The 27,449-nt window shown below is 50.4% G+C and overlaps 1 protein-coding gene across 1 annotated transcript; it reads left to right on the forward strand.

Annotated features, from left to right (window-relative positions):
• Positions 1 to 5,916: 5,916 nt before the first annotated feature.
• Positions 5,917 to 27,371, forward strand: ZC3H14 (zinc finger CCCH-type containing 14). The gene is made up of 16 exons (XM_078878914.1): positions 5,917 to 6,002; positions 8,988 to 9,030; positions 10,312 to 10,426; positions 10,906 to 10,946; positions 11,155 to 11,386; positions 11,948 to 12,686; positions 13,665 to 13,873; positions 14,424 to 14,524; positions 15,400 to 16,155; positions 16,905 to 17,115; positions 18,415 to 18,755; positions 19,201 to 19,321; positions 20,811 to 20,947; positions 22,198 to 22,283; positions 23,183 to 23,296; positions 24,238 to 27,371. The coding sequence occupies exons 1-16, from the start codon at positions 5,955 to 5,957 to the stop codon at positions 24,238 to 24,240; spliced, it is 3,297 nt and encodes a 1,098-aa protein (XP_078735040.1). The 5' UTR covers positions 5,917 to 5,954; the 3' UTR covers positions 24,241 to 27,371.
• The last annotated feature ends 78 nt before the right edge of the window (positions 27,372 to 27,449 follow it).

The raw sequence follows: 27,449 nt of genomic DNA on the forward strand, positions 1-27,449 counted from the left end.
ACCGCCGTCTGGCAGATCAATTAAAATCGGCGTGATGTACAAAATGGAAAGACGTTCCCCCACCCTGGCTTTAATGCTGGTCTGGTTTTACAGCGCGTCCATCCGTAATATAGATTTTTCTTTTGGGGGGGGGCGGGAGGGGTTAGATCGCGTAATTGTATAAATGTGTCGTTAAACACCGCCACCACCCGACACGGCCAATTGGCAATGTGTGTGTGTCACGTGAACAGAACGTGGCCAATTCGTTGCGAGTACAGCACGCCGGTTGGTGTGCTGGAGAGCAAATCCACAACATCTTCTTGGTTCTTTCGGTAAAGTCACGTAGAAGGGAAATAATAAAATAAAAATAAAACATAATAAAATACAATTCTCACGACGTTTCGGCCACAACGTAAGCAGCCGTCCTCAGGTGAAGAACAGGTCTGTCAGACGCTGTCTTTCCGACAGCCCTGTTCTTCACCTGAGGACGGCTGCTTGCGTTTTGGCCGAAACGTCGTGAGAATTGTATTTTATTATGTTTTATTTTTTATTATTTTATTATTTCCCTTCTACGTGACTTTACCGAAAGAACCAAGAAGATGAATCCCTGCAGTCACGAAAGCTTTAAATCGAAACCCACAACATTTGCAATCTTGAGTACGACGAGGTGGGCACTTGGTCGACTCGTTCACGGCCATTGGCTGCTACGTAAATTGATTTTGAAATTCGCGCCACCGAACGACACAACAATCATAATAAGGGGCCGTCCATAAATGACGTCACGCACCTAGGGGTGGGGGGGGGGTGTCAGACATTTGTGACGATGTGTGACGAGGGGGGGGGGGGGTGGAGAAATGTGACGTCACATCAAAATGCGCAACTTTAAATAAATATAGACAACACGTTCTACTTAATTAAATAGACTTTTGAATACATGTTTTCTCCTACAACATCAGAGTGCAGCGCCACATTAAATACGCACTGCAATGACAATAGTTTAATGCGATTTAAGGAATGTTTTATGGGGGGGGGGGGGTTTGGGGGGGGGCAGAGCTTTGTGACGTCATATTTGAGGCGGGGGGGTCTGACTTTTGTGACGCCGTATGACAAGGGGGGGGGGGGAGGGTCAAAAATCGTCCAAAATCGCGTGACGTCATTTATGAACGGCCCCGAACTGCAAATACCCGAGATTACGCACAACGCACAGCACAGCGGCGGTCTTCATTATTTTCGGCTGTAATTATCGCGATTGATTCGTGAGGGCGGTAGGAGGATAGGGGCGGTGGTGGTCGTGGTGGTCGTGTGTTGTGTAAGAGATGCGGTCGTTTTCAATGGTGTCACGTTTCGGCGTGCGTGTGTGCGTGCGCGCGCTATACCACGTGCGCTGTACCACGTGTGCACCTTGACCGACTCGTGTAAACTCACCACTCGGCGTGTAACCTGTCACGTGATTCGTGCGATTGTTGTTGATCATCACCATAGGTTGGACAATTAAACAGACGCTTCTTCGACGACACGGCAAAAGCCAAACTCGGAGCGTGTTGTGTTGTCACTCACTCTGTGTGTGTGTGGGTGCGTGGTGGGTAGCGGTAGTGTAGTGGTTAGCGCTAAGCTGCGAACCCAGCGAGCCGAGTTCGATTCACGCTTACGACAAACATCGATTACGAATATCTGAACCGGTCCTGGGCCTCCCCTAGGTCGACTCGACCTCAAAGGAGTACCTGGTGCGGTGTGTAGTAAACATCGCCACTCGGGAGACAAAGGCGGCCGGGCGTGGTGCTGGCCACCCACCCCCTCGTGTGCCACGGTGCCGGCCTTCATCGGTGCTGCTCGCTAACAGCACTTGCCCAAACAGCCTGTTAAGGCTATACGGGGGATCTTTGTCTTTGTTGCCGTCAACGTTGCCCGCCCGTTCGTCGCTTGTTGTCGACTGCAGCGGTGACCAGCCGGCGTCTCCCGAGCTCCAATGCGGCTCTTTAATCCACCGCACGCGGCTCTACGGAAGGGGGCATCACGCCGAACGCAGCACTACGAACACAATCGTGGCAAAATAAAAAATAATGATGAATGTCTCCCGTACTGTGCAAAACACATTCCTGCGGAGGGAGCTGGTAGGAGCGTTGGGTTGCTCGGTCAACGGCCAGGGTCAACGGCGGCGTGGTGAATTCCGCAAATATGGCCGACTGTGAGGGCGGGCACAAGCCGGCGTGAGTAGGTTAAACGTTGAGTTTTATAAGGGCACCACGGGGTGACCAGCCCCTGCCCACCCAGCCCCACCCTCCCCACCCAGCCCCTCTCCACCCTCCCCTCCCCACCCAGCCCCTCCCCACCCTCCCCTCCCCACCCAGCCCTACCCTCCCCACCCAGCCCCTCCCTCCCCACCCAGCCCCTCCCTGCACGACGGACGGACGGACACAATAATCCCCTGTGGGCTGGTGTAACTAGGAGGTTCCTACCAGTAAAAACTCTATATACACATTTATATGTGCACTTGACTCTTTGCAGAACTCATGGGTACGTTTTTTGGCTGTCGGTCTGTTAGAGGTTGACCACCCCTGTTGCAGAGGTTCTCGGTTCTAATCCAGCGGCCGCCCTGATCATTACTGTGCATGACGACAATACACACACGAGTTGGACGTCAAAGATCCCGTGACATCATTCGCAAGAAGCATGCCATGCAGAGTCGGAGTCAGAAAAATGTTCCAAATTCGAAACGAATGACACAATTTAGATTGTACATCGTGAATTGTAATCATTACCCCCTCGACTGGCAGACTAATGCCCCAGGTCACTCCGTGGAAAATGAGACGCATCCTGGTATCTTGAGAAGGTACCTGCACCTGGTCAAACAAAATAAAGGAAAAACCCATTTCCATACACCTCTGCTGCCCATTGGTGACGCTTGTACTTGGACTACGGTTTCCACAAGTCCAACCTTTTCCACAAATATACCGGGTGCTTCAAAAACATGTTAACACTTATATGGGAAAATCTTGATTTGAAGCTTTCGTGACTGCAGGAATCCATACTCTTTGGTTCTTACGGTAAAGTCACGTAGGTAGAAAAATGCAATAAATCACGACGTTTTGGGCGCAACCCAAGCATCCGTCATCAGACTGTTTTAACCTTTTACAACAGTCTGCCTCAGCAGCAGACCATGCTGTCCCACCTGATGACGGACGCTTGTGTTGCGCCCGAAATCGTCGTGATTTATTTTATTTTATACCTACGTGACTTTACCGAAAGAACCAAATAGTACTCATATGGGACTATCGTTTTTAATGAAAAAATAACTGATAATACACGGTAACGTGATAACAAATGTATGTTAATAACGTCAAAAAGTCAAAGAGTCTCCACTTGGGTCGCCATCATTGTCAACACGTGTCTGGAATCTTCTCCAGGTGGTCTCCAGAGCGCGGAGGCAGCACATTTCTTGTGTTGATGGAAATTCTTAGAAGTACAACGTTTTTTTGAAGAACCCTGTATTCATAATTCAGCCGAGGTCTATTATCTGTTATTAAAAATAGCAGTAATCTATCACGAAGTTCAACACGAGACCGGAAACAGATCTGGGTACAAATCCATTCCTTCCACCCGAACATATAGAAGCCAATTCCATGGGTTAAACCCGGACAGGTGGCGATGCAAACATGGGCAACAGCTATTAAGATTAAATTTCGATTTAAAGCTTTCGTGACTGCAGGGATTCATCTTCTTGGTTCTTTCGGTAAAGTCACGTAGAAGGGCAATAATAAAATAATACATAAATAGAGCTATTAAGATTGTCTGGGATCAGATCGAGCAGACTGGTGTGTGGCTATGGGCGTCTTGGTTTGCTGATTTGGCATCATCTCGGGTTTGTGTAGCATCCTCACTGCAAATTACCGTGGAACTGCCCCATAAAACAGTGGTTCCCTCCACATTGCTGAGGGCTGCCCCCTGCCACGGTGGAGTGAGAAGGTTGATTCAACAAGATGAAGAGGCTGAGTTGATGGTCAATTGATTTGAGTGGCTTGGATACTCAAGGCGCTTTAATTCTATTGAAATGATAATTGCTCATGGGATTGAGTGACCAAGAGGATTATGCTAATGCGGTGATGACCCTGGATTACGTCGGGGGTGCGTTCCTGAAACGTGGAGACGACCGAATACCGAATCGACGCAAATCAAAGCGATTTACAGCTGGAGGTGGTGGTGCAGGCGAAGGCTGAGAGGCGACGGATACCAGAATGGACGGACGATGCCATCAGCGACGTAAGTGTGGGGTTGAGACGACGCAAATCGGGTGGTGGTGGTGTTAATAAAGTACCGACGTATTTGCGAAATGATGTTAAAGGGGGAAGAGACGTAAATCGGAGGTATTTCTGGAACTGATTTGTTGACCACACGGCAACAGGACTACCCATAATGCATTCTGCCGGCAACGTTGAATAATTTTACTTTGAATACAAAATAGTTTATGGAGTAAAACATGTGTGCAATATCGAAGGGTATGTCTGTACTTTTACTCACAGTGTAACGATTAATATGCCAATGAAATAAAACATGTTATCAGGAAAATGTTTCGAATTTAATGGTTATCAGACCCCATGGTGTAAAGCAAGTACAATCTCCAACTCTTATTAGCCACTCAATTTGTCCACAGGCCTCTCTATGGCCCATGAAGAAGGGCCATTTCCCGAAACGTCGCCTATTACAGGGACTCCTTTACTTCGGACCGAGAGTCGTAAGTTCAACCGCCATGCAGTAGATGGCAGTGGTGGCATCTACATCTGCCGAACGTGAAGAACCAGTGGCATCTACATCTGCAGAACGTGAAGAACCAGTGGCATCTACATCTGCAGAACGTGAAGAACCAGTGGCATCTACATCTGCAGAACGTGAAGAACCAGTGGCATCTACATCTGCAGAACGTGAAGAACCAGTGGCATCTACATCTGCAGAACGTGAAGAACCAGTGGCATCTACATCTGCCGAACGTGAAGAACCAGTGGCATCTACATCTGCAGAACGTGAAGAACCAGTGGCATCTACATCTGCAGAACGTGAAGAACCAGTGGCATCTACATCTGCAGAACGTGAAGAACCAGTGGCATCTACATCTGCAGAACGTGAAGAACCAGTGGCATCTACATCTGCAGAACGTGAAGAACCAGTGGCATCTACATCTGCAGAACGTGAAGAACCAGTGGCATCTACATCTGCAGAACGTGAGGAACCAGTGGCATCTACATCTACAGGAGATAATACAACTTTTGTAATCTCTAACTCATTCTTAAGGAGAGGAGTCCCTTTATATATTTATCGCATACCGTATCTTATATATTTTATGAGATATTATATCATACCTGTCAACTCCTTATCAGTGCCTACCTTATTATATACCAATTCAGACCTTATTGGTCACCACGTGCCCTTATAAATCTCAACGTTCATCCTACAAAGTCCCATCACAAGGGAGAAACACAAACAAATAGACAAAATATATGTGTTGTGTGCCCGTATTGAAACGGCTGTACGCCGTATGGACCTCAAAACTCAATTTCCCCAGTACAAGAATACGGGGTAAACCGTACTGGTTGAGGGCTATGATATTTTAGATGTTATAAAATTTTGTTATAAATTTCTCACAGTATAGGAAATAAATAAATAATAGATACGGCGCGGGGCGGGGCTGGGGCTGGGGCACGCAATCATCGGCATTGTCGACGCGCTGACGTCACCGGCACGCCGCCTTCAAGATTTGGGGAGGACGTCATCGCGTAAGTTCACGCCCGTGACGTCATCGCGCAAGTTCACGCCCCTGACGCCATCGCGCAAGTTCACGCGCGTGACGTCATCGCGTAAGTTCACGCCCGTGACGTCATCGCGTAAGTTCACGCCCGTGACGTCATCGCGCAGGGCCCGTCCAGCGCGATGACGTCACGCGGCAGCGTCACCGAAGGCGGCCTCCGCCACACAAGCCAGCAGACATGGACGTCGGAGTGGAGCTCGGCACGGAGATCAGCCGCAAGATTCGGGTAACGCGACTCCTCGCAATGGCCTCTGCCCCCCTCCTCTCTCTCTCGCTTCCCCTTCTCCTCCAGCCGTGCTGGGCCCAGGGAACTCGGGGGTACAACGGAGCGGCGCTTTGGGGGGAGACCGGCTTGCGACGGCTACGCGCGTAGCATGCCGCCGTGCGGCCTAGCGGGTTAGGATGAGGCTTCGTGGAGTCCGCGATGATCGGGGGCCTCGGTACCCCGAAACCGCGAGATTCATAAACCCCGAGACCTCTAAACCCAGAGACTTTGAGGTTTATAAACCCCAAGACCTCTAGAACTAGAGACTGTGAGATTCATAAACCCCGAGACTTCTAGAACTAGAGACTCTGAGGTTCATAAACCCCGAGACTTCTAGAACTAGAGACTGTGAGATTCATAAACCCTGAGACCTCTAAACCCAGAGACTCTGAGATTTATAAACCCCGAGACTTTTAAACCCAGAGACTCTGAGATTTATAAACCCCGAGACTTCTAGAACTAGAAACTTTGAGATTCATAAACCCCGAGACTTCTAAACCCAGAGACTCTGAGATTTATAAACCCCGAGACTTCTAGAACTAGAGACTTTGAGATTCATAAACCCCGAGACTTCTAAACCCAGAGACTCTGAGATTTATAAACCCCGAGACTTCTAGAACTAGAAACTTTGAGATTCATAAACCCCGAGACTTCTAGAACTAGAGACTGTGAGATTCATAAACCCCGAGACATCTAGAACTAGAAACTTTGAGATTCATAAACCCCGAGACTTCTAAACCCAGAGACTCTGAGATTCATAAACCCCGAAACTTCTAGAACTAGAGACTTTGAGATTCATAAACCCCGAGACTTCTAAACCCAGAGACTCTTAGATTTATAAACCCCGAGACTTCTAGAACTAGAAACTTTGAGATTCATAAACCCCGAGACTTCTAGAACTAGAGACTGAGATTCATAAACCCCGAGACTTATAAACCCAGAGACTCTGAGATTCATAAACCCCGAAACTTCTAGAACTAGAGACTTTGAGATTCATAAACCCCGAGACTTCTAGAACTAGAAACTCTGAGATTAATAAACCCCGAAACCTCTAAACCCAGAGACTTTGAGATTCATAAACCCCGAGACTTCTAGAACTAGAAACTTTTAGATTCATAAACCCCGAGACTTCTAGAACTAGAGACTCTGAGATTCATAAACCCCGAAACCTCTAAACCCAGAGACTTTGAGATTCATAAACCCCGAGACTTCTAGAACTAGAGACTTTGAGATTCATAAACCCCGAGACTTCTAGAACTAGAAACTCTGAGATTAATAAACCCCGAAACCTCTAAACCCAGAGACTTTGAGATTCATAAACCCCGAGACTTCTAGAACTAGAGACTTTTAGATTCATAAACCCCGAGACTTCTAGAACTAGAGACTCTGAGATTCATAAACCCCGAAACCTCTAAACCCAGAGACTTTGAGATTCATAAACCCAGAGACTTCTAGAACTAGAAACTCTGAGATTCATAAACCCCGAGACTTCTAAACCCAGAGACTCTGAGATTTATAAACCCAGAGACTTCTAGAACTAGAAACTTTGAGATTCATAAACCCCGAGACTTCCAGAACTAGAGACTCTGAGATTCATAAACCGTGAAACCTCTAAACCCTATGACCCCTCAATCCCGAGTCTCCTAAACCCATAAGCCCAGAGACAGACCCCTAAACCCAGAAGTTCCTAAATACCAGAAACCCCTAAAAAGTATGTGTTTAGAAGGCGTGGGGGTAGGAATGATAATGGGGTTGTGTTTGATATTGTGCCCTACGTCTCGTCTTAAGGGGAGTATGGCACTGGTATTGTTAGGCTGTATGGCCAGTGTCGTGCATGGTGTATTCACCTTCACCAACCAGTACTGACCAGCGCAGTGAAGTATGGTCAACAACCCCCACGATCCGCACGGCTTGAGGAGCCCCCCCCCCCATCTATCAATGCATTGACAAAAGGGCTGTAGATATGCATGGGGTAGTTATGGAGTGTATAACTGGCATGTTGTGTATGTAGTGTATGACACGTGATACACACAGGACAGTCTATTGCCAGTATAGCAGCTAGATTTGAAGCTTTCGTGACTGCAAGGATTCATATTCTTAGGTTTTTTCGGTAAAGTCACGTAGGTAAAAAAATTTAAATTAATAAAAGTAAAATAAAAATAAAATAAAAATCACAACGTTTCGGAGGCAACACAAGCTTCCGTCTTCAGGTGGAACCGTCACAGCACGATAGCTGTATCAAATGAGAGAGATTCCAAGAAAACAGTCCTTGTATATATACTGGTTGAGGGTGGGAGGAGCCAAGGTAGGCCCTGGATATTATTTTTGTGAGGTTCGGTGCGGCTGAAGCACCGAAAAAACCTAAGAATATAGTATAGCAGCTCTCGCTTAAAATGTAGGCGTTCGATCCGGGATTAATTTCCCACTGAACTATTGTGTGGGTCGCTGGTAGATTGTAGTAGGCACATTACTAGTAGCCGTAGCCATGGGAGGGAGGTACATTATACTGGATGCAATGTGTCGGGTGCTGACACACGCGGCTAAAATTAATCCCTGGGTGTTATTATATATTTTATTTTCGCAGGTAAGGCCCACTGAGCTATGTAGCTCCTTTTCAGAAGCGACCTGGTCATTAATGATTGCTCAACGAATTGGCTTTTGTGGAAATTTAGAGCAAGAACCAAATACTAAATGCGGAGGAGAAAACCAGAGTACCCGAAGAAAAATGTACGCGACCACAGAGAGAGTATGCAAACTCCAAATATATAGGTGTCAGGGTCCGAGATCGAACCTACGCACTCCCGAATATACCTAGCTACGGAATTCACATCTCGCCACCACTGCACGTGTTATCATTGGTACAGGAATACAAATATCTGCTGTGTGGGTGTTAACGTGTAATCAATTGTTCATCGTCCTGTGTTTGTGTTGTGTGTTCTTTTTCAGTCCGCTATTAAAACCAAGCTCACAGAGCTGGGGGTTTATGTTGGTAAGAAGACACCTTCAATCGCAAACACATTTGCACCATTTCATAAAACACCTTGCTGCAATCTGTAATTGCATGTAATAATTGATCTAAACGCTACGTGAACATACATTTTGATTTAAAGCTTTCGTGATTGCAGGGATTCATATTCTTGGTTATTTTGGTAAAGGCACGTAGAAGGGAAATAATAAAATAATAATAAAATAAAACTAAAAAACCAATACAAATTCTCACGACGTTTCAACTGCAACACAAGCAATCATCATCAAGTGTGAAACCCACAGCACCTGATGATGATTGCTTGTGTTGTAGTCGAGATGCGAGAATTTGTATTTAGTATTTTTATTATTTTATTATTTCCCTTCTACATGACTTTACCGAAATAACCAAGAATATGAACATACATACATGTTAATTATTGTGATTTATATTGTCATAGGGGTGGGTTATCTGATTACTTAAGTAATTGATTACTCTGCTGATTATCGGGTGACATTGCTCGACTAATGGGATCACACGAAGGTAGTTGAGGAAAAGTCTCACCGCTTCCCACGTGTGCCACTGGACGGGAGGTGATGGGCGCGGATTGGTAGTGTCATCTGAAAAACAAACAAATGAATTTCTTCGTTTAATCATTGGCTGCCCCTCGATCATTGAGTTCTTGAGTAGGTGCCCACATGACTGAAACATCGGCACGTAAACCCTTTTAAGAATAAAAGAAGCCTTCCGTCTACGTAGGCGAATAATAAACACGTTTTATAGACTAATTTCATACGTCATTGGTACCTCATTTGCCAGTAAAAAAAATATGATAATTGTTATTTTTTACTGGCAAATGAGGTACCAATGGTGTAAATGCTGGTCCCAAGCTCTCATACTCTGATGGTGCATTGTCTTTGAGTTGTGTGCCTTTTGGCGTAATCTGGTCCAACACCATGTGAGACTAGGCTCTAAGGAAAGCTGTCTCGGGTGTGGACCAATCAACTTCAAGGACAGTGCATACATTATCAGAGTTATGTTTTTTGTTTGCATTATGACTGCAGGTATTGTGGTCTATGCAAACATGACTCCTCGTAAAAAAGGTGTCAATTTTGTTGCCAGATAAAAGGGTAAAAAAACAATTATAATTTCATACGTGTTTTGCATCACCTTTGTTTCGGATTTATCCGGGCCACCCTTTCCACCCCCTTACCCCAGGCAATTGGGAGTTGACTGTCATTCATATTTCACCGGCGAATTGTCACACGGTTCTGAACTTTGAGCCCCTTGCGTTGTGCTGCTCAGACAATGAATTGCCGGACTACATCATGGTGATGGTGGCCAACAAGAAGAGCCGCGATCAGATGACTCGCGATCTGATGCTCTTTCTGGGAGACAACACCAGCAAGTTCACTGCGTGGTACGCTTTGCGCATGCACGGACATTGTGCGCTGCTCCGCGCACAACTGCGTGCGTTATTCCACTTTGCCGTTGTCAACATCACCGTTATCTTTGCCATTTTCAACGTAGTAATCACCGGGTTTTCCCTCCACGTTTAAAAACGTGTGTTTAGGGTATAAGTGGCTGTTATGAATTTGCATGTGAAAAGCCACTTCTTTGAGCTGTCATTTGTGGCCAGGTCGCTTCTGATGAAGCTATAAAGCTCTGGGCCTTACCTGGGAAAATACAAAAATTGTAATAAATTTAATCATGATAATGATAATCGTAATTCTTTGTGCGTGTTGATTTGTGTGTATGCGTATGTATGTGTATCAATGGTCACTTGTTTTAATGCTTGTGTGCGCATGCATGTTGTATGTATGTATGTATGTTGACTTGCGTTTGCAACTTGTGTGTGCTTGCATGTGTGCTTCTCCCATTACCCTCACCCCATCGCAGGCTGCATGGCGTCCTGGACAAGCTGCGTTCCATCACTGTGGGTGAGTGCCTCTGCCCGACACACTGCGATGTACCAGCCACTGTCTTCCCGTGATAATGCAGCGTATAATTGTCCCTTGCTTTCGTCACGATCACGAAAAATGACGTTGCTGAACTGCGCATTGCAGGTCTCTCTTGAAATCATATATTTTTAAGGCTTTACTGGATAAACAAACGAACAACGTTACGTCCGCTGTGTGGCTCCCGCAGACCAGGCTCAGACGCGAGCGGACGCCCCGGTGTCCGAGAGCCGCGAAAAGAAAGACTCGAGCCACTCCATCTCCCACTCGACCGTGCCCGCTGGTCGTGCCGCCCATGAGGGGGTGCCGACGGCGGTGGCAGCGCCACCACGCGACACCAAGGGCTCCACCGGCAGCGGCGCCACGGGTGGCGGCGGTAGCGTCAGTACACGCCGCGACCGCACCTCCTCCTCCAGTAGCCGGTAAGCAGGTGACACCGACTGGGACAGGACTGCTGCGACAGCTGGTGGTGCAAAGATCAATGTTTCGTCTGGTGCCTCGTGAGGTGTATTTATATAGCACCTTCAAGTCGCTTACAAAACGGCAACAGAATAAAATGATTTATGTGGCAGGGGCGTACAGGGATTGAGGGGTGAGTGAGAGGGGTAGAGTTTATTTGGGGATCACGAAAGGGCTATAGGCGAGGGACGGGAAGGAGTGGAGGGGCGAGGGGAGGGAAAATGAAGAGAATGGGTGATAGAGAAGAGGTGAGGCTTTGAGAGAGGAACGGAAGGAGGTTAAGGAGGGAGACTACCTTAATGTACAAGGGAATGCAGTTTTGCGTCATTATTCATCTAATAGCTCACTATGCCCATCATCTCTCTCAATTCACCTGCTGTTCTATGCTGAGGCGCTTCAGCTGATGTATTTTCTGTTTTTGTTATCAGATGCTTTAATTGGTGTTTCACACGGAGCTTTGCCCTGCATTTCATCTGACGATGCACGTCTATGCATGCGTGTCCACTTGTTCCCCCATCGGACAGACACAGTGGGGAGCACCGCTCCTCGCGCACCGCGTTCAAGCACTCCCTGTCGTCGAGCGCCGACCTCCCCATGCCCTCTGACCCCATCATCGACATCACCCCGACCTTGGACGACCTCTCATACGACCTGAGCAGCGGCGCAGGGGGGTCCCGCTCGCCGCCCCCCCACCGTCCCGTTGCCGTGACGACCTCAACCTCCCCGTCCAGGAAGCGGCCCGTCTCCATGGGGAATGTGGATTCGCCTCCCAGGAAGAGGCCGATCGCCGTGGTAATGGGCTCCGGGTCCCCGCCCATCGCTGCTGCTGCCGCTTCTAGGAAGCGACCGGTCGTCGTGGAGACGATTCCATCGCCACCCAAGAGGCGTTCGGTCACCGTAGATACAGTCCCATCGCCCCCCAGGAAAAGACCTCTTCCCATAGGGACTGATTTGTTGTCCCTCAGGAGGAGGCCTGTTGCTGTGGAGACGGTACCTTCCCCTCCCAGGGGGCGTCCGGTTGCCGTGGATATTATGCCCTCTAGTCTCAGGAAACGTCCAGTCGCCGTCGCCCTGGATACCCTGCCATTGCCCGTCAGGAAGAGGCCCGGTGCCTTAGAGATGGATTCTTTGCCTCCCAAGAAGCGTTCCGTTGCCGTGGATACGGTGCCATCGCCCCCCAGGAGGAGGCCCGTTCCCGTGGTTTCGACACGGAGCAGCCACGACGGGGGCCACCAGCGCGGGGGCGAGCGACACGCGCGGGAGGTGAGGTTACGGGGGTCACAGGTCACACGGTGTCACGCAAATTTCCAGGATTTGGCGGATGTGAAAGGACCGTGCCAAATACTCGGCCGAAAACACTGTTCTGCTGAATGGTTTCTGTTCCTTAATAACTTAGGAATGGTTATACTGCTCTCCAAACTGCCTGTGTGAGCCCTGGCCATTAACGCTCAACGTTAGAATCCTGAAAGTGTTCTAAATCGCCGTCATTGGGCCTTGCTCTGCGGTTGGTATGCAGATTTTCCTCTTTTATTGTGACGCGTTCCACCCGTCCAAGTCGAGAGTTTCTCTCCACCTGTCTGAAATGGGCACCAGAAGCTTTGCCTTCTTTAGTGCCTCATCGTTCTGACCCTCACGTTCATGTCGTCACCCTAATTAAAATCAACTCTGCATTGCAGTGTAGAAAATTCACCCCATCTCTCGGGCGGCCTGACTCTGTCGACTTGTCAGAGACACAAACGGCCCTCAGCGTGCACGGGGAAGCGAGCTGGGGGTTTGAGTTTGCGAGCAGGTGAAAGAGATGATGAGAGAGAGCGCGACAGAGAGCAAGAGCGGGCGAGGCAGAGTGAGAGCAGGAGAGTGAAAGTTAGCGAGAGGCTGCTTGTAATCACCAGCGAAACGTCATGCTACTCAAATTGTAAATGTTGTGGGTTTGCTCTCCAACACACCGATGTGCTGAAGTATTCACTGATTGGCACGTTTTGTTTACGTGACAAACCTTATTAATTGGCTGTGTGGGTGGTGGTGGTGGGTTTAACGGCACATTTATATTCACGCGATCTTACCCAAAATAACCCCCTTCATTATGGAGTGCGGGCGATTGAGAGAGAACAGGTGATTGATGATAGAGAGAGAGAGAGGGGAGTGAGAGAGTGCGTGAGTGAGCGAGAGTGGGGCGATCTAGCGAATGGGCGCTTCCGACGATGACGACGATGGCGACAATGTCGTGCATGACGCGTGCAGGAGGGCGAGGGCTGGCGCAGTGGGCGGCGTGTGGGCGCCTCCAGCTCGGTGCTGCGCGTCTTCCCGCTGGAGGGCGACGACCACGATGAAGACGACGACCGAGGAGAGTGGGAGGAGGAGGGGGAGGAGGAGGAGGACGAGGTGGACGTCTGGCGGCGCGGGGGCGGCCCTGCCAGCAGCGTGCAGCTCCCTCCAAAACCCGAGCGCAAGTGCGTGCAGTGAGGGGCACTTGGGGATGAGGGCAGGGGGGGTAGGAGGATCCATGGAGACACATTCTTGGGAATATGGAGGGGAGAGGGGAGGTGAGGGGATGCATTGGAAGCCTTGCGGGCACGCAGGAATGTTAAGGGATACGCTGGAGTGCGCGGGGATGCACAGGGATATTGTGGAGATGAAGGGGCGTCCGCAGGGAAGTGACGGGTCAATGCAATGGGACGTGAGGGAACTAATGGGGACGTGGGGTGATGCGTTGGAAAATACTGGGGACGTACAGGAATGTACTGGCAAACGTGGGAAGGCACGAATATGCGTAGGGACATCGTGGAGATGCGGGGTTCTGCGGTGAAGCTCGGGGTTTCAGGGGGGCACATGGGAGTACACGGGTAAGCCGTAAGGGAGGGATGTACTGGAATGCAATTGGACGTGCGCCATCGCGTCCGCGTGCCCCGTGTTCATGCGTCTTCCTGTCCGCTTCTTGTGCGCGCGCACCCACGGCTGTCCGCTGACCCCCCCCCACCCTCCCGCCTGCCCGTCCACTAGGCCAACGCTGCCTCCCTCGAAGCAAGCGAACAAGAGCCTGCTGATGAAGGCCATCTCCGAGGCGCAGGAGTCGGTGTCCCGCACCACGAGCCGCATGCAGCGTAAGCGACGCACAACACCCTCACTGCTTCCCCTGCCGTCCATCCCATTCAAGTCCCAGCCCCGCTGAACCCCGACTATTGATTGTGAATGCTTAGCACACAACGCACTGATACGCAACGTGAAGCGAATACCTTACCACCACGTGCACTTACTAACGCCCTGTTGACTGGAGGTGCGGACTTGCGATCTCTCTGTTTCAAGGTTGAGAACAATTGCCGTAGCCCCTGATCCCCCCCCCCCCCCCCCCGTAGCCACTGCAACCCGCTGTGCTGCCCCTGGAATATGATGTCTAGATGAATATATTGTTATGGTTATATATTGTTATGATGTGATTAGACTCGTGTGTGATTATTCGCGTGCTGTAAATGAGGGAGAAGTGAAGGGTGTGGTACCCTCGTCTCAGACAAGCTGGGTGGTTAGGGTGGGACACGTTGTAAAGAAGAGAAAAAACTTTTGCTAGAAGAAGAATAAAGGCGATGAAGGTGGAAGCATCGGAGCGGAGACCGAGAGGCAGGGCCTAGGGAAAAAAGAGGTGGTTTGAGGTGGTGAGCTAGGACATATGAAGGACTGTGGAGTGGACGTGCAGATGATGGCCCAAGACAGGAATGAGGACCAGGAAGGCAGACCCTACACGAGTTTCCAGGAATAATACAAATAGTTTATTTATCCATGGTTTGGCCGCACCTCCGATTAGCACGGTTGGCAAAAGAATTTCAGCATACATACACAATGTCAGGGTTGATCGAAAAACTATGGTCTGGGTGTAAACGTCCTCTGCTCTTGTCCTTTGTCGCTGCCCCTCTGTTGCTACGACCTCCTCCCCTCACCTCTGTCTGGCTCCCGTGGGGGGGTTCCCCGCTCTTCCCCCACACAGCCATCCAGCAGCGGCAGACTGCCCCCGTGGCCCCCAGGGCTCGCCCTCGGGAGGACAGGGAGGGCGAGTGGGAGCCCAGGAAGTGGACGCGCGGGTCCGGGACGGTCCAGGCCGACGAGGCGGGTCGGCTGACCTACAGGGCCTCCTCCGGTCCGCGCCAGAGTGTCACCCGCTGGCCCGAGGCCCGGCCTGGCACGGCACGGCCTCTGGAGCCAAAGCACGGCCTCCTGCCACATTCGGAGCAGCGGCAGCCGGAGCAGCAGCAGCAGCGGCAGCCGGAGCAGCAGCGGCAGTTGGAGCAGCAGCGGCGGCAGCAGCAGCAGCAGCTACACCAGCAGCAGCAGGCAATGGAACCACAGGAAGTGGAACCGCGTGAAGTAGAGTCGAAGCGCTCCACTGTGCCACAACCACGCCGGGCCATGATCAGGAGGAACCTGGAATTGGGTCAGGGTGGTGCTCAGCCGGAACGGGAGAGCTGGCGCCCCAAGCAGACACGCACGCAACCTCAGCTGCGACCTCAGCCGCAACCGCAGCCACAACTGCAGCCGCAACCTCAGCCGGAACCTCAGCCGGAACCTCAGCCGCAATCGCAGCCGCAATCGCAGCCGCAATCGCAGCTGCAACCGCAACCGCAGCCGCAACCGCAGCTGCAGCCGCAGATAAAACCGCAAGTGCAGACGCTGCTTGTGGACTCGCGGCACGTGGAGGCGCTCGGAAATGACGCGAGGCCTCACGAGGCCAGCAGTGCTCGGCCCGGTGAGTGGCGGTCGCGGCCTAATCGGCGGAGGAATGAGGAGGAGGGATACGAGAGTTGGATTAAAGAGTGGCGGAGAGTTTCTTACGCCTGGCACCGTTGGTTGTGTTGCCTTTTGTTCGTCATCAGTTCCGTTGTCATCAGCAGTAGTAGCAGCCGTAGCATTTTTCGATTTAAAGCTTTCGTGACTGCAGGGATTCATCTTCTTGGTTCTTTCGGTAAAGTCACGTAGAAGGGAAATAATAAAATAATAAAAATAAAACATTATAAAATAATTATCAACGACGTTTCGGCCACAACGCAAGCAGCCGTCTTCAGGTGAAGAACAGGTCTGTCGGAAAGACAGCGTCTGAATGACGCTGTCTTATCTGTCAGTGCCAGCAGCAGCATCGGTGTAATAATGATCGCCAGCACCAGCAGCACTCGTGTATCACGAACTTAGCACTGTTGGCTACTTACGGTGCGAAAGAAGTTCAACGTACATACCCTTGTTATCATGAATCGGTCGATTATTGATCAGCAGCCGAGGTCTCCCCATGCTAGCCGCTGCTGATGTTAGCCGCGACTGAGAATTTAACTCTGGTTGCTCGCTTTCAGGTGCCGATAATTGTGGTTTAAATTTAGTTTAATGAAGGCAAGAAAATGACATTTGCTCGCGTGTATCTCTGGTGTGCGCGTCCGTGCGTGTGGATGACAGAAACGGTCACTAAAACGTCTGCGCTCGTGTGTGTGTATGTCTGCGCGCGTGCAGTGGTGGTGTTTGCCGACACGCGCTCCTTCGTGCTGACGGACGAGGAGAGGGGCCAGACGCGAGACCCCCCCAGGGAGACTGTTACGGTGGCGGCAGTGGTGGCAGTGGCGACGCCGGTGATGCCCGCCGCTCCGACCAGCAACTCGCTGGCACATCGTCTGGGCGCCACGCCGCCAGCCGTCATCGCGCCGCCACGGCTCATACGGAACCGGTAACGGCACGCCAAGGGCCAGAGGTCGCAAACGGGTTTTGATTCCTTACCCTACCCGTACCCGGCCGCACCAGGGTCGCAAACGGGTACCCGTACCCGTACCCGGCCGGGTACGGGTAGGGTACGGGTATCGGGTACCTGATTGCGACCTCTGGGATGAAGCCATGTTGCAGGCGCTGGTGGGTTGATTCTAGGAACTTGAATTGTGAGAAGAGACAAGACGTTGGGAAATGAGTGACAAACAGTTACTCACCAGTGACTCACGGTCTACCCGTACCCGTACCCGGCCGCACCAGGGTCGCAAACGGGTACCCGTACCCGGTCGGGTACGGGTAGCTGGGTATCGGGTAGGGTACAGGTATCGGGTACCCGGTTGCGACCTCTGCCAAGGGCTCATCGGGGTCAGGCTCTCTCCAAAGGGAGGAGGCCAAACGGGCAGCGATGGGTGGCGCCCAATGAATGGACTTTACTGCAACAGTTTATAGATCCAATATGTCACTGCACTTCATAGAGTAAAGCCTCTGGAAGCCGGATAAGGCCTCCTGAAATAAATAAGGAACATTAACAACATACCGCTGTTGGCATGTTAATGAATCTGCGCGCTGTAGTAGGCGGCGTACGCTTGTGCGCTAGGAATTCTAATGAGATCTACATTCCTATTCTCAGGTTTTTTCAGTAAAGTCACGTAGGTAAAAAATTTAAATTAATAAAATAAAAATAAAATAAAAATCACGACGTTTCGGAGGCAACACAAGCTTACTTTTATTAATTTAAATTTTTTACCTACGTGACTACCGAAAAAACCTAAGAATATGAATCCTTGCAGTCACGAAAGCTTCAAATCTAGAATCTACATACCTGTTGTATGAAATCGGGTAAACCCGTGCACTTAGATGGAGCCTCTGCTCATGCGGTCTCTTCATCAGAAATACCTCCACGTGTGGCGCCGTCTCGTTATGTGCTTTTCAAAGTTGTTTGCAAATTCAATCTTTCCGGGGACAAACGCTTGTTGGAAAGCGTTACAGGGTCTGTGCATTCGCATGACATTTTCTTGTTTTCTGATTCGTATCAGTGCACAACCGCCCCACTCTAGCCCAGGGGTCGACGACCATTTTTGTTATTCTGTAAACAAAAACACTGGGTACTTGAGGACCCGCAATACGCTTGTGAATAACGTCACGAAGCAGTCTTCAAATAGCCGCACGCGGCTCTGGAGCCACAGGTTTGCCTACCCCTGCTGGAGCCATCGACGTTCACGCTCACGCTCGTGCTTGCGCGCACGCACGCGCCCTTTTGCAGGAACCCCGAACCGCCGCGCCGGCCCGTGAGCCCCAAATTCATCGTGACGCTGGACGGCGTCGCGACGCCTCCGGCGGGGGCGGCCTCATTTGCCGGCGACGCGGACGACGATGACGTGACGATGACCGCCGTGGCGTTGGCGGCGTCGGGTGCCGAGGTGGAGGAGATGGAGCCGTGCTACTCCGAGTCCGAGGCCATGGGCGGCGGCGTCGTCGACATGGAGGAGATGGAGCTGTCGGTGCCGCTCGGGAGGCCCCACGTCTTCGTGCAGGCGCAGGACGGCAAGCTGATGCAGATCCCCAAGCTCAAGCCCGTGGCCGTGTCGCTGGGAGAGTCGGACGGTAAGACCCGGGGGGTGGGAGGGCCGTCAGATGTTGGGGGTGGGCGTCAGCTGATGAGGTGGGCGTTACTGATGGGGGTGGGCGTCAGCTGATGGGGTGGGCGTCACGTGATGGGGTGGGCGTCAGCTGATGGACGGCACTGGGAGGAGTCCGCTTACAATGTGTTGTGGAGGAAGCGTCGTTCACCGAGCTGAAATTAAAATGTCTCTCACCCGTGTCTCCCCCACATGTCCTCTTGCCCCGTGGCTGTGTCTCCATCTCCCCCCCTCCCTGCGTCTCCCCCCGCGTCTCGACGTTATCTCCTCCCGACGTCTCCCCACTTCTCATCGTCTCCCCCCCGTGCCTCCCTGCGTCTCCTCGCCTCTCCCTCCTCCCACCACCACCCCCCGCAAACCTCCGCATTTCCCCTCGGTTTCTCCTCCCCACGTGCGACCTCCGCACCCAGACGACTCGGACGAGGGCTACGTCCCCGAGGCTCAAGCGAAAGGGCGTGAGCGCTGCCGCTTCTGGCCCGGCTGCAGCAACGGGGAAGCGTGCCCCTTCCACCACCCGATGCAGTGTTGCAAGTAAGCGTTGCCCCCCCCCCCTCCCCCAGCCCTGCCCCCCCACCTTACCCCCCTTTTCAAAAAGTTTTCATCTTTCACGTGGAGAGATGGGTGGAGCTGAGAAGGCTTTTGCTTGGCCTTCGTGTGTGTGTATGCACGTGTGCGTTGAGCTTCTTTAGCACCGTACGTACGTAGCCAACCGCGGTGATCGGAAGGTGCGGGGGGCAGGACAAACACACTGAACACAAAAAGCAGGTCTAAAGAAATACGTTTTTTTAATCTAGATTTAATAGTGCAAATCTCCGGTGACTTCCTAATATCGGAAGGAAGAGTGTTCCAGACGGCCGCAGAAACGCTTCTGAGAGCGCGCGATGCGACGGCCATCGTCTTTGTTCGACGGTTAGCCAAAAGCCGCCACTACTGCTGCTGCGAGGATGACCGGAGTACGCTTGATGGTTTATTGCTCCTTGACGAGATAACATAGCTATATAAGCAGAAGTGGGCTGTGAGCGAATCACCTCATAGGGCTTGGATGGTTGACCACCATGCGCTAACTGGTGCTCTGCACTTTCAGCAGAGGGCAGTTTCGCAAAAATCCTATGCGCTGCACTGCGCTTCCAACGTCTGTGCTCGCCGCCTTTACCATCTCCGCGCTGACCAGCGTGGTGAAGTATGCTCACGTAACCCCCCTTCGTCTAGCAGTGGGTAGACATAAGTGCCGTACATGTGCACATTCAGCGGAGACGCGGATACTGAGAGAGGAAGACAATTGGCAACTGGAGAGTGTTGGGAGGTGGTTGTGCCATCGGATGGAGAAATTAGTTGGATGGGCCCCACGTTGGCGAGATGCTCGCTACCTCGCCTCGAACACAGGAGGCCGTGGGTTCGATGCCGACCCTAACTCCTGCTGTATATTTGGAGGTTTGCATGTTCTCCCCGTGGTCGCGTGGATTTTTCCCTCCACATTTAGAACCATACGTTTAGAGTATTTGACAGGGGATGTGCAAGGTATTGAGGTATGAGTGACAGCGATAGAGGGGTACTTAGGGATAACGAAAAGGGTTGGGGAGGGACGGGAAGCAGTGGAGGGGTGAGGGGAGCGAAGAGGATGGAGTAGAGAGATGAGGTGAGACTTTAAGAGAGGAATGGGAGGAGGTTCAGGAGGTGAACTGCTTAATGTACAAGTGGAGGGTCGCTGTATATTTGGAGTTGCACGTTCTCCCTCTGGTCGTGTCTATATTTCTCCGAGTCCTCCGCTTTTCCCCTCCACATTTCGAATCAACGTGGTTTAGATTATTTGGTCACCATAAATTTCCACGTGATAAGCCACGTCGTTGAGCTATCATTTGTGGCCAGGTCGCTTCTGAAAACGGGCTTTGTAGCCCTAGGCCTCGCCCGGTAAAGTAACGATCTGTTAGACGCACAAATGCCTATTTGCCCAGAATATGAAACCCGCATTCAAAATGTTTGTTTCCACGTCTTGGTAATGCTCTTGTTTCCGCACACACAGGACGTTCCCCAACTGCAAGTTCGGCGATCGGTGCCTTTACATCCACCCGGTGTGCCGCTTTGACGGCAAGTGCAGCAAGGTGGAGTGCCCCTTCACGCACACGGAGAAACGCCGCCCTGCGCAGCCTGCCAAGCCAGGTGAGCCGGGCTCGAGTGAGCACGCGGTGGTGTCGTGCGTACGCGTGTCTGTAAGCAACAAAGGCGGCCGGGCGTGGTGTTTGTTGGCCACCCACCCCCTCGTATGCCGTGCCGGCCTTCATAGGTGCTCGCAAACGGCACTTGCCCCAAAAGTCTGTAAAGGCTATGCGGGGGATCTTTGTTTTTGTGTATGCGTAGTGGGGAGCGGCAGTGTAGCGTTTAGCGCACTGCACTTTGAACCCGACGACCCGAGTTAGATTCCCTCTCACGGCCAACATCAGCGACGATGATCTCAACCGGTCTTGGGCGTCCCCTAGGTCGACACACTCTCAAACGAGTACCTAGTGCGATGTGTAAATATCGGCATTAGGAGAGACAAAGGCGGCCGGGCGTGGTGCTGGCCAACCCATCGCCTCGTGCGCCGTGTACGTGTGCAATGATGTTCAATGGTCACATTGGTGTCTGGCCGTGGTGCTGGCCACACCACTCCCTCGTGCAGTGGGAGGTGATCAAGGATTAGACAAATCCTTCTGATTGTCATTCTCATGTTATTGAGACACTACCCTTGTCAGTGTTTGCTCATTTCTATGGTAAGATTTGAAGCTTGCGCGTGCGCGCACACACATATAACTACGTAGTTTCTATTCTGTATATTGTGATTGATCTATTACATTTTAACTTGTCGCACACGGGCCTATCCCATGGCCTATTGGTGTGTCTTTACCAATCCACGTAGCTTTAAAAGTGTTAAAGTGTCCCCCACATTAGTACAGATACCGTGGTGACACTCGCCCAACTTGGCACTAAAATGACGGTTTGTTTTTAACTTACCACGTTGGTTTTCACAGCCAGTATTATTTCACAGCCGCAACCTTGGCCAGATCATTACGTGGCCTCAAACAAAAATTAATTATGAATGCGTCATTGTTGTCGTTGGATAGGACCGCGTCTGACCCACGCATGTGTGTGCCTGTAAGCGTGTTCAATTGGGAGCGATTGTGTAGCGGTTAGCGTGCTGCGCTACGAACCCGGCGACCCGAGTTCGATTCCTGCTCACGGCCATCACCAATGACGATTATCTCAACTCTGGTGTGGTGTGTAAACATCTACACTGGGGAGACAAAGGTGGTCGGGCATGGTGCTGGCCACCCACCCCTCGCATGCCGTGCCGGCCTTCGTCGGTGCTCGCGAACAGCACTTGCCCCAACAGTCTGTTAAGGCTTTAACGGGGGATCTTTGTCTCGTTTTAGTGGCAGCTCCGGTCGTCTCTTCTTCCGCTCAATGCCGCTTCTTCCCCGAGTGCAAGAACCTGGAATGTCCCTTCGAGCATCCAAAGGTAACAACTTCTTTAACCCGCTCCTAATGTTCATTTCTTTTCAAGCGTTTTGTCCTCAGGGGTTAAGAGATGTTGAAACGTCTTGAGATATTGTTTCGTGAGATGTCTTCTTCCTTTGGTCATCCCCCCAATAGAGGGGGGGGTCTCTGTTCACGAGCGACCGCTGGAAAATAATAAATGGGAACAAAAAGCCAAAGAATGAAATGGCATGTGACCGGATGGCTCGGGCGATGAAGAGTGCTCTAAAAAGGCAAATCATGTGACGTTAAATTTGGCGCTGCACTTAATTTGACTGAAATCGGCCTCCTTGAGAATTACAAATAATTCTTTGGCTATCGCGTGGCGAATATTACGGTGTCGGTAGGGTGGATAGGAATGAGCTTGTGCCCCAGCTGTGTGGACCGAAGGTCACTTGCGGTGATATCAGAGGTGGCTCTGTGATGTCCGCTTCCGTGGGCCAGTTGTCTAACATTGAGGTTTGCACTGCTGTGCGTGAGATCTTCACCCAAAGATTTTTGGCACCGGTCGTGTGGATTGGATAACATTGGTAAAAGATTGTTTGCATTACTAGGAAATAAGTTGTTTGCAACTCTGTATTGTTCACAATCGCATGTTTTCCGTTGATACTTTTTAGGATTAGTGTATTCAGGCAGTCATTTTACGTCTTAATTTATATTGTTTCAAGGTGAATTGATGTAAAAAAAACTCAACACATTTCTCAATAGCACTTGCCTAAGCACTGTGAAGAAGACTCATTGCCCAAAACGTCAATATTTTGGTCTTCTCTTGAAGGCCGCAACGTTATTGACGAACGCGAGTTTCTTTATCAACGAAAGTAAAAATTGTCAACGAATTTTCGTGTTTTTGTCCCCCCCCCCACCTCCGCGCCGCGTTTGCAGCCGTGCCGCTACGGGGTACGCTGCAAGCGGACCGGCTGCGTCTTCTACCACCCCTCGCCGCCCTCTCTGCCTCCCCGGCAGGCGCTCAAGTGGACCAAACCCCAGGAGGTCAAGGTGAGCAACATTTGTGTACCTGTGTGTGTGTGTGTTCTCGCTGAAAGCACTGACCCTAACAGCCTATGTAGCCTCTACCAGCGATGTTTGTGTTTGTGTGTACTTGTGTGCGGTAGTGCGGTGGTTAGTGCGCTATGCTACGAACCCGTTAAACCAGGGGTGTCCAAACTTTTTGCAAAGAGGGCCACATTTGATAAAGTGAAGATGCCCGGGGGCCAATAGTTCCTTTTGACATTGTTTTAACCATAAAAGTTACGTGGAAATACACACTGTTATAAAACAATTTTCATTGTCACAATTACCTTTATTTTTCAAATGACAATGTAACGAAATATAAGCCACTCAGGCAGACGGGAACAACTCTAAAAACGCAATTCTGCCTTTCATTCAGTCAGATAACATTGAACAAACTGTATAGAATACCTTAAATTTCCATGAGTTTTATGATATATTTATTCTGACAGAGCTGGCGAGCCATAAATAACACATTATAAGACCGAAGCTGCGGGCCGTATGAAATCTGCCCGCGGGCCGTGATTGGCCCGCCGGCCGGACTTTGGACATGCCTGCGTTAAACAGAGTTGAATTTCCGCTCACGTCCAACATCATTGACGATTTTCTGAATCGGGTCCTGGGCCTTCCTTTGGTTGACTCGGCCTCAAATGAGTACCTGGTGCGATGTGTTAAACATCATCACTCGGGAGACAAAGGCGACCGGGCGTGGTGCTGGCCACCCACCCCCTCGTGTGCCGTGCCAGCCTTCATAGGTGCTCGATAACAGAAATTGCCCCAACAGTCCGTGAAAGGCTTCACAGGGTAGAGGTTTTTTTTGGTCGCGAAAGCCTACGTGTTAAGCTTCACAGGTTGTACATCACTGATGGTCTTTTAACGATTGGAATTGTAGACTCTAATCTTTTTTTAATGTTTTTTTCTTCTTGCAGTGAGGATTCTTTATGTTGAAGAGAGGAATATACGCAAGACTTGCCCCGTCTGGCAACCTTTCATCAACACACACAAACATTTAGAAACTCATTGACACTTCACCACGAGACTGGGTGAAATCCTGTGATGGGTTATGTCTCGCCGCCGATTGTGAGCTGGAAACGTATGACAAAGTCACGATTGTAAAAATGAATACAATTTTAAATAAAAAAATATTCGAAAATATCATTATTTTTTACCCTTAATGCATCAGATCTCAGAGTTGAGATGTTTAATTGTTCCATGGGAAATCCCGTTCAGCCAGTTAACCCAGCTAGTTTTCTCGGGAGATTCATGCTGCATCGGCACGAAACAACATCAAAGGGATCCTTACGCAGGAACAGGCAACATTGGAACAGAATGCGTCGGGAGGTGCAGGGAAAATAAAATCCATCAAGAACCAAAAAATAACAAGATTAATATAACCATGCATATTGCACCAAAAATTTAAGACCAAGTGACTAATGGTTGGAGAGGCGATAATCGCCAGGCACAACGAACACAATCGAGGGGATAGAACAGCCAGTCAATCCTGAGAACGCAAAAAGTAGCAGCAAGCGGGTCAGGTACGGGTGGAGCTGATCTTGCTGCTGCGCTTTCTGAGCTGGGAGTGATTTGTCAACGGTGGAGGGATCGAGAGGTAGCAGAGGGAGCCTGATCCGAAGCTTCAGAGGCGCATGGGCGTTCCGGTAACGTGGGGCAGCAACGTGGAAGGACGTGTCGCCCAACTATACTTTTAACAGCTGGTATTTTTAGTAGAAATGGGGGGGGGCAGGCACTTCTGAGGTTGCAGCTGGGAATTTGTGAAGATAGTAGGTCCTTTTTAGATGTTTGGCAGGTTTATTTCAAAATAACTTTTAAGGATGAAGACGGCCCAGTGGCTATCTCACATTCGGATGTCCATGGGGGGACTAATTTGAGGTAATATAGAGGTTGTAATGATCTTTTGTAAAGCGGACATCAAGGGCAAAGCGGACGGCTGAGTGGTAAAATGGAACAATCCGTTTTAGATTGGTTTCGGAGGCTAGGCGGTTGATAATATCGCAATGGTCAAAGATGGGGTGGATGGCACCTTTATATCAAGACAGCCGAGGAGCCCAGATGGGTGACCGTCGTTGACACTAAGCAGGTTCCCATAGGGCTACGTGGCGAACGGCAGAGAATGGTGCAATCGAAATCAATTGTACCGTATTATACGACCACGTCTATGTTCCACACATTTACCAACGCACCACAAACCAACGTGAAGTACGGTCAAACAACCCTCACCGGCCCGCATGGCGTGAGGAGGCCCTGATCCAGCGGTGGATTGTACACGTGCCGAAAAGGCCAGTGGTATATCGCCCCGAGCCCATCGCATTCAACCCAAATGTGATCCAACACACTAGTGGCCATTGCTACAGTCATTGCCCCTCTCACTAATGCACACTGTGCTCGCACGAAGTCGCGCACCGCTCTTCACCCGGTGCACACGTGTGGACACGTGCCCAGGGCCCACACGGGCCAACCAACGACAGCGGCTTACACTTGTGAATGCTGTTGTGTGGCCGTCGAAGCCATTATATTTGTGAAGAACCACCTTATTGTTTATTTTACACGCGTCTTCGGGATGCTGCCGTGGTGTGATGGTGAGCACACTGGGCCTTGCGACACAGAGGTCGCTGGTTGCGATCTCCGGGCGCGACAGTTGAAAACAATCGTGGAGTTTTATTTTAAACAAAAAGTAAGCCTGGCCTTTATCCGCTCGGCAGTATAAATGTGTTCACAGTAAATCTCGGTAGGTTGCGTGCAGTGAGTTTAAAATGTGGGCAACTTCAATACATCTGGTCAGCGTGGAAGAGTAGGCCATAGACCCTCTCGAACATCTGCTAACGGAGGCAGCAGTGATGTAAATGTGTAATGCTGCACACCTGTTACCCATGTCTTCAGCCACGGTCCTGTTGGCCTTGCTTCAGGTTGGTTCGCACTCGCGTAACTCGTATCGTCGATGGGTTTGCTCGCGAATGGCTTGTTTTGTTCATCCCTCGTTTTTAAATTGAACCCCCCCCCCCTTCAGCCACTTCCCTCCCTCTCACATTTGAAGTCTGCTGCTGCCGTTCACACTTGAGCAATTGGCCGATGAGACTTTTACGGAAAATGCAACGTAATCCATAAAGTGCGTCCGGCCACTTCTTCCGCCTGTCGTTTCGGAGTAGAACGTGACTGCGTTCTCTCCCTTTTTTTTTTAAATCGCGTGGGTCATAAAAAACATTGGTCATCGTTTCCTTCTCATCGCGCAAGGCTTTTCGTAAAGCTACTACGTTTCCCAGCCAGGTTTAGTCTGCCAGGCGCGGTGTTGGGGCGAAGTTTGCTTTGTGGTTTTACCTAATGCCTAAAGTTGGCAATGTGCAAATGATACGCAGCAGGGAGTGTGTATCATCACCGGCTGCTTGAGTGGGTAGAACGAGCGTCTCATAATAGGTCGGGGCTGTCAGTTGTTGGATGCAGAAACATTACTATGAAGCTGGCAACAGATTAAATCTTTGCCACCCCAGTGAAGCAATTTGTTAATTTACCGTTCATCGTTACGAAACCTGTGCGGTCCGGCGGCAAGTCCATCGTTCAACAAGTCGCATGAGTATGCAACCAGCCTTCACAGGTGGTTACGTCCGAAGCAAAGTGTTTGGGAAGGGAGTTTTTTTTCTCCTTGACTCTTAGCCTTCGATGATGTCTCGGACCCCCGCCTGAATTTGTTTTCGCGGTTTTGTCTTCTTGCAGTAGAATCGCTGAACTTCGCGTGAACGTCACGAGCAAAACAAGAAAAATCAGCGACGACTCTTTTTACTGTTCATTTATTTTATTGTAACTTTTTTTACATTAGGGGAAGCAGCACTGTGTTGAAATTAACATGGGTCGCATGCAAGAGATGGAGATAACGCTCCTAAAATGCCGAATAATGTCACGGGAGGCCACGTCGTGAGAGACCGCTGTTGATTTCCGTTTGTAGATTTGACGTCTGTACATGGCTCTTCACTACCTTTGTCATCGTGCTTTGAAATTCGTTTTCAACAACATTCAAGGCAGTTTGACGGCCCAATAAACTTCCTAAAAGCTTGCTGTGTTGAGGATGTTCGGTCTGTCGATAATGTTGTTGAGTGGGGGCGAGTAGAATGTTATACTGGTAGGAACCTCC

Source organism: Lampetra fluviatilis, chromosome 52, assembly GCF_964198595.1.
Source record: "Lampetra fluviatilis chromosome 52, kcLamFluv1.1, whole genome shotgun sequence".
Taxonomy (NCBI): Eukaryota; Metazoa; Chordata; class Hyperoartia; order Petromyzontiformes; family Petromyzontidae; genus Lampetra; species Lampetra fluviatilis.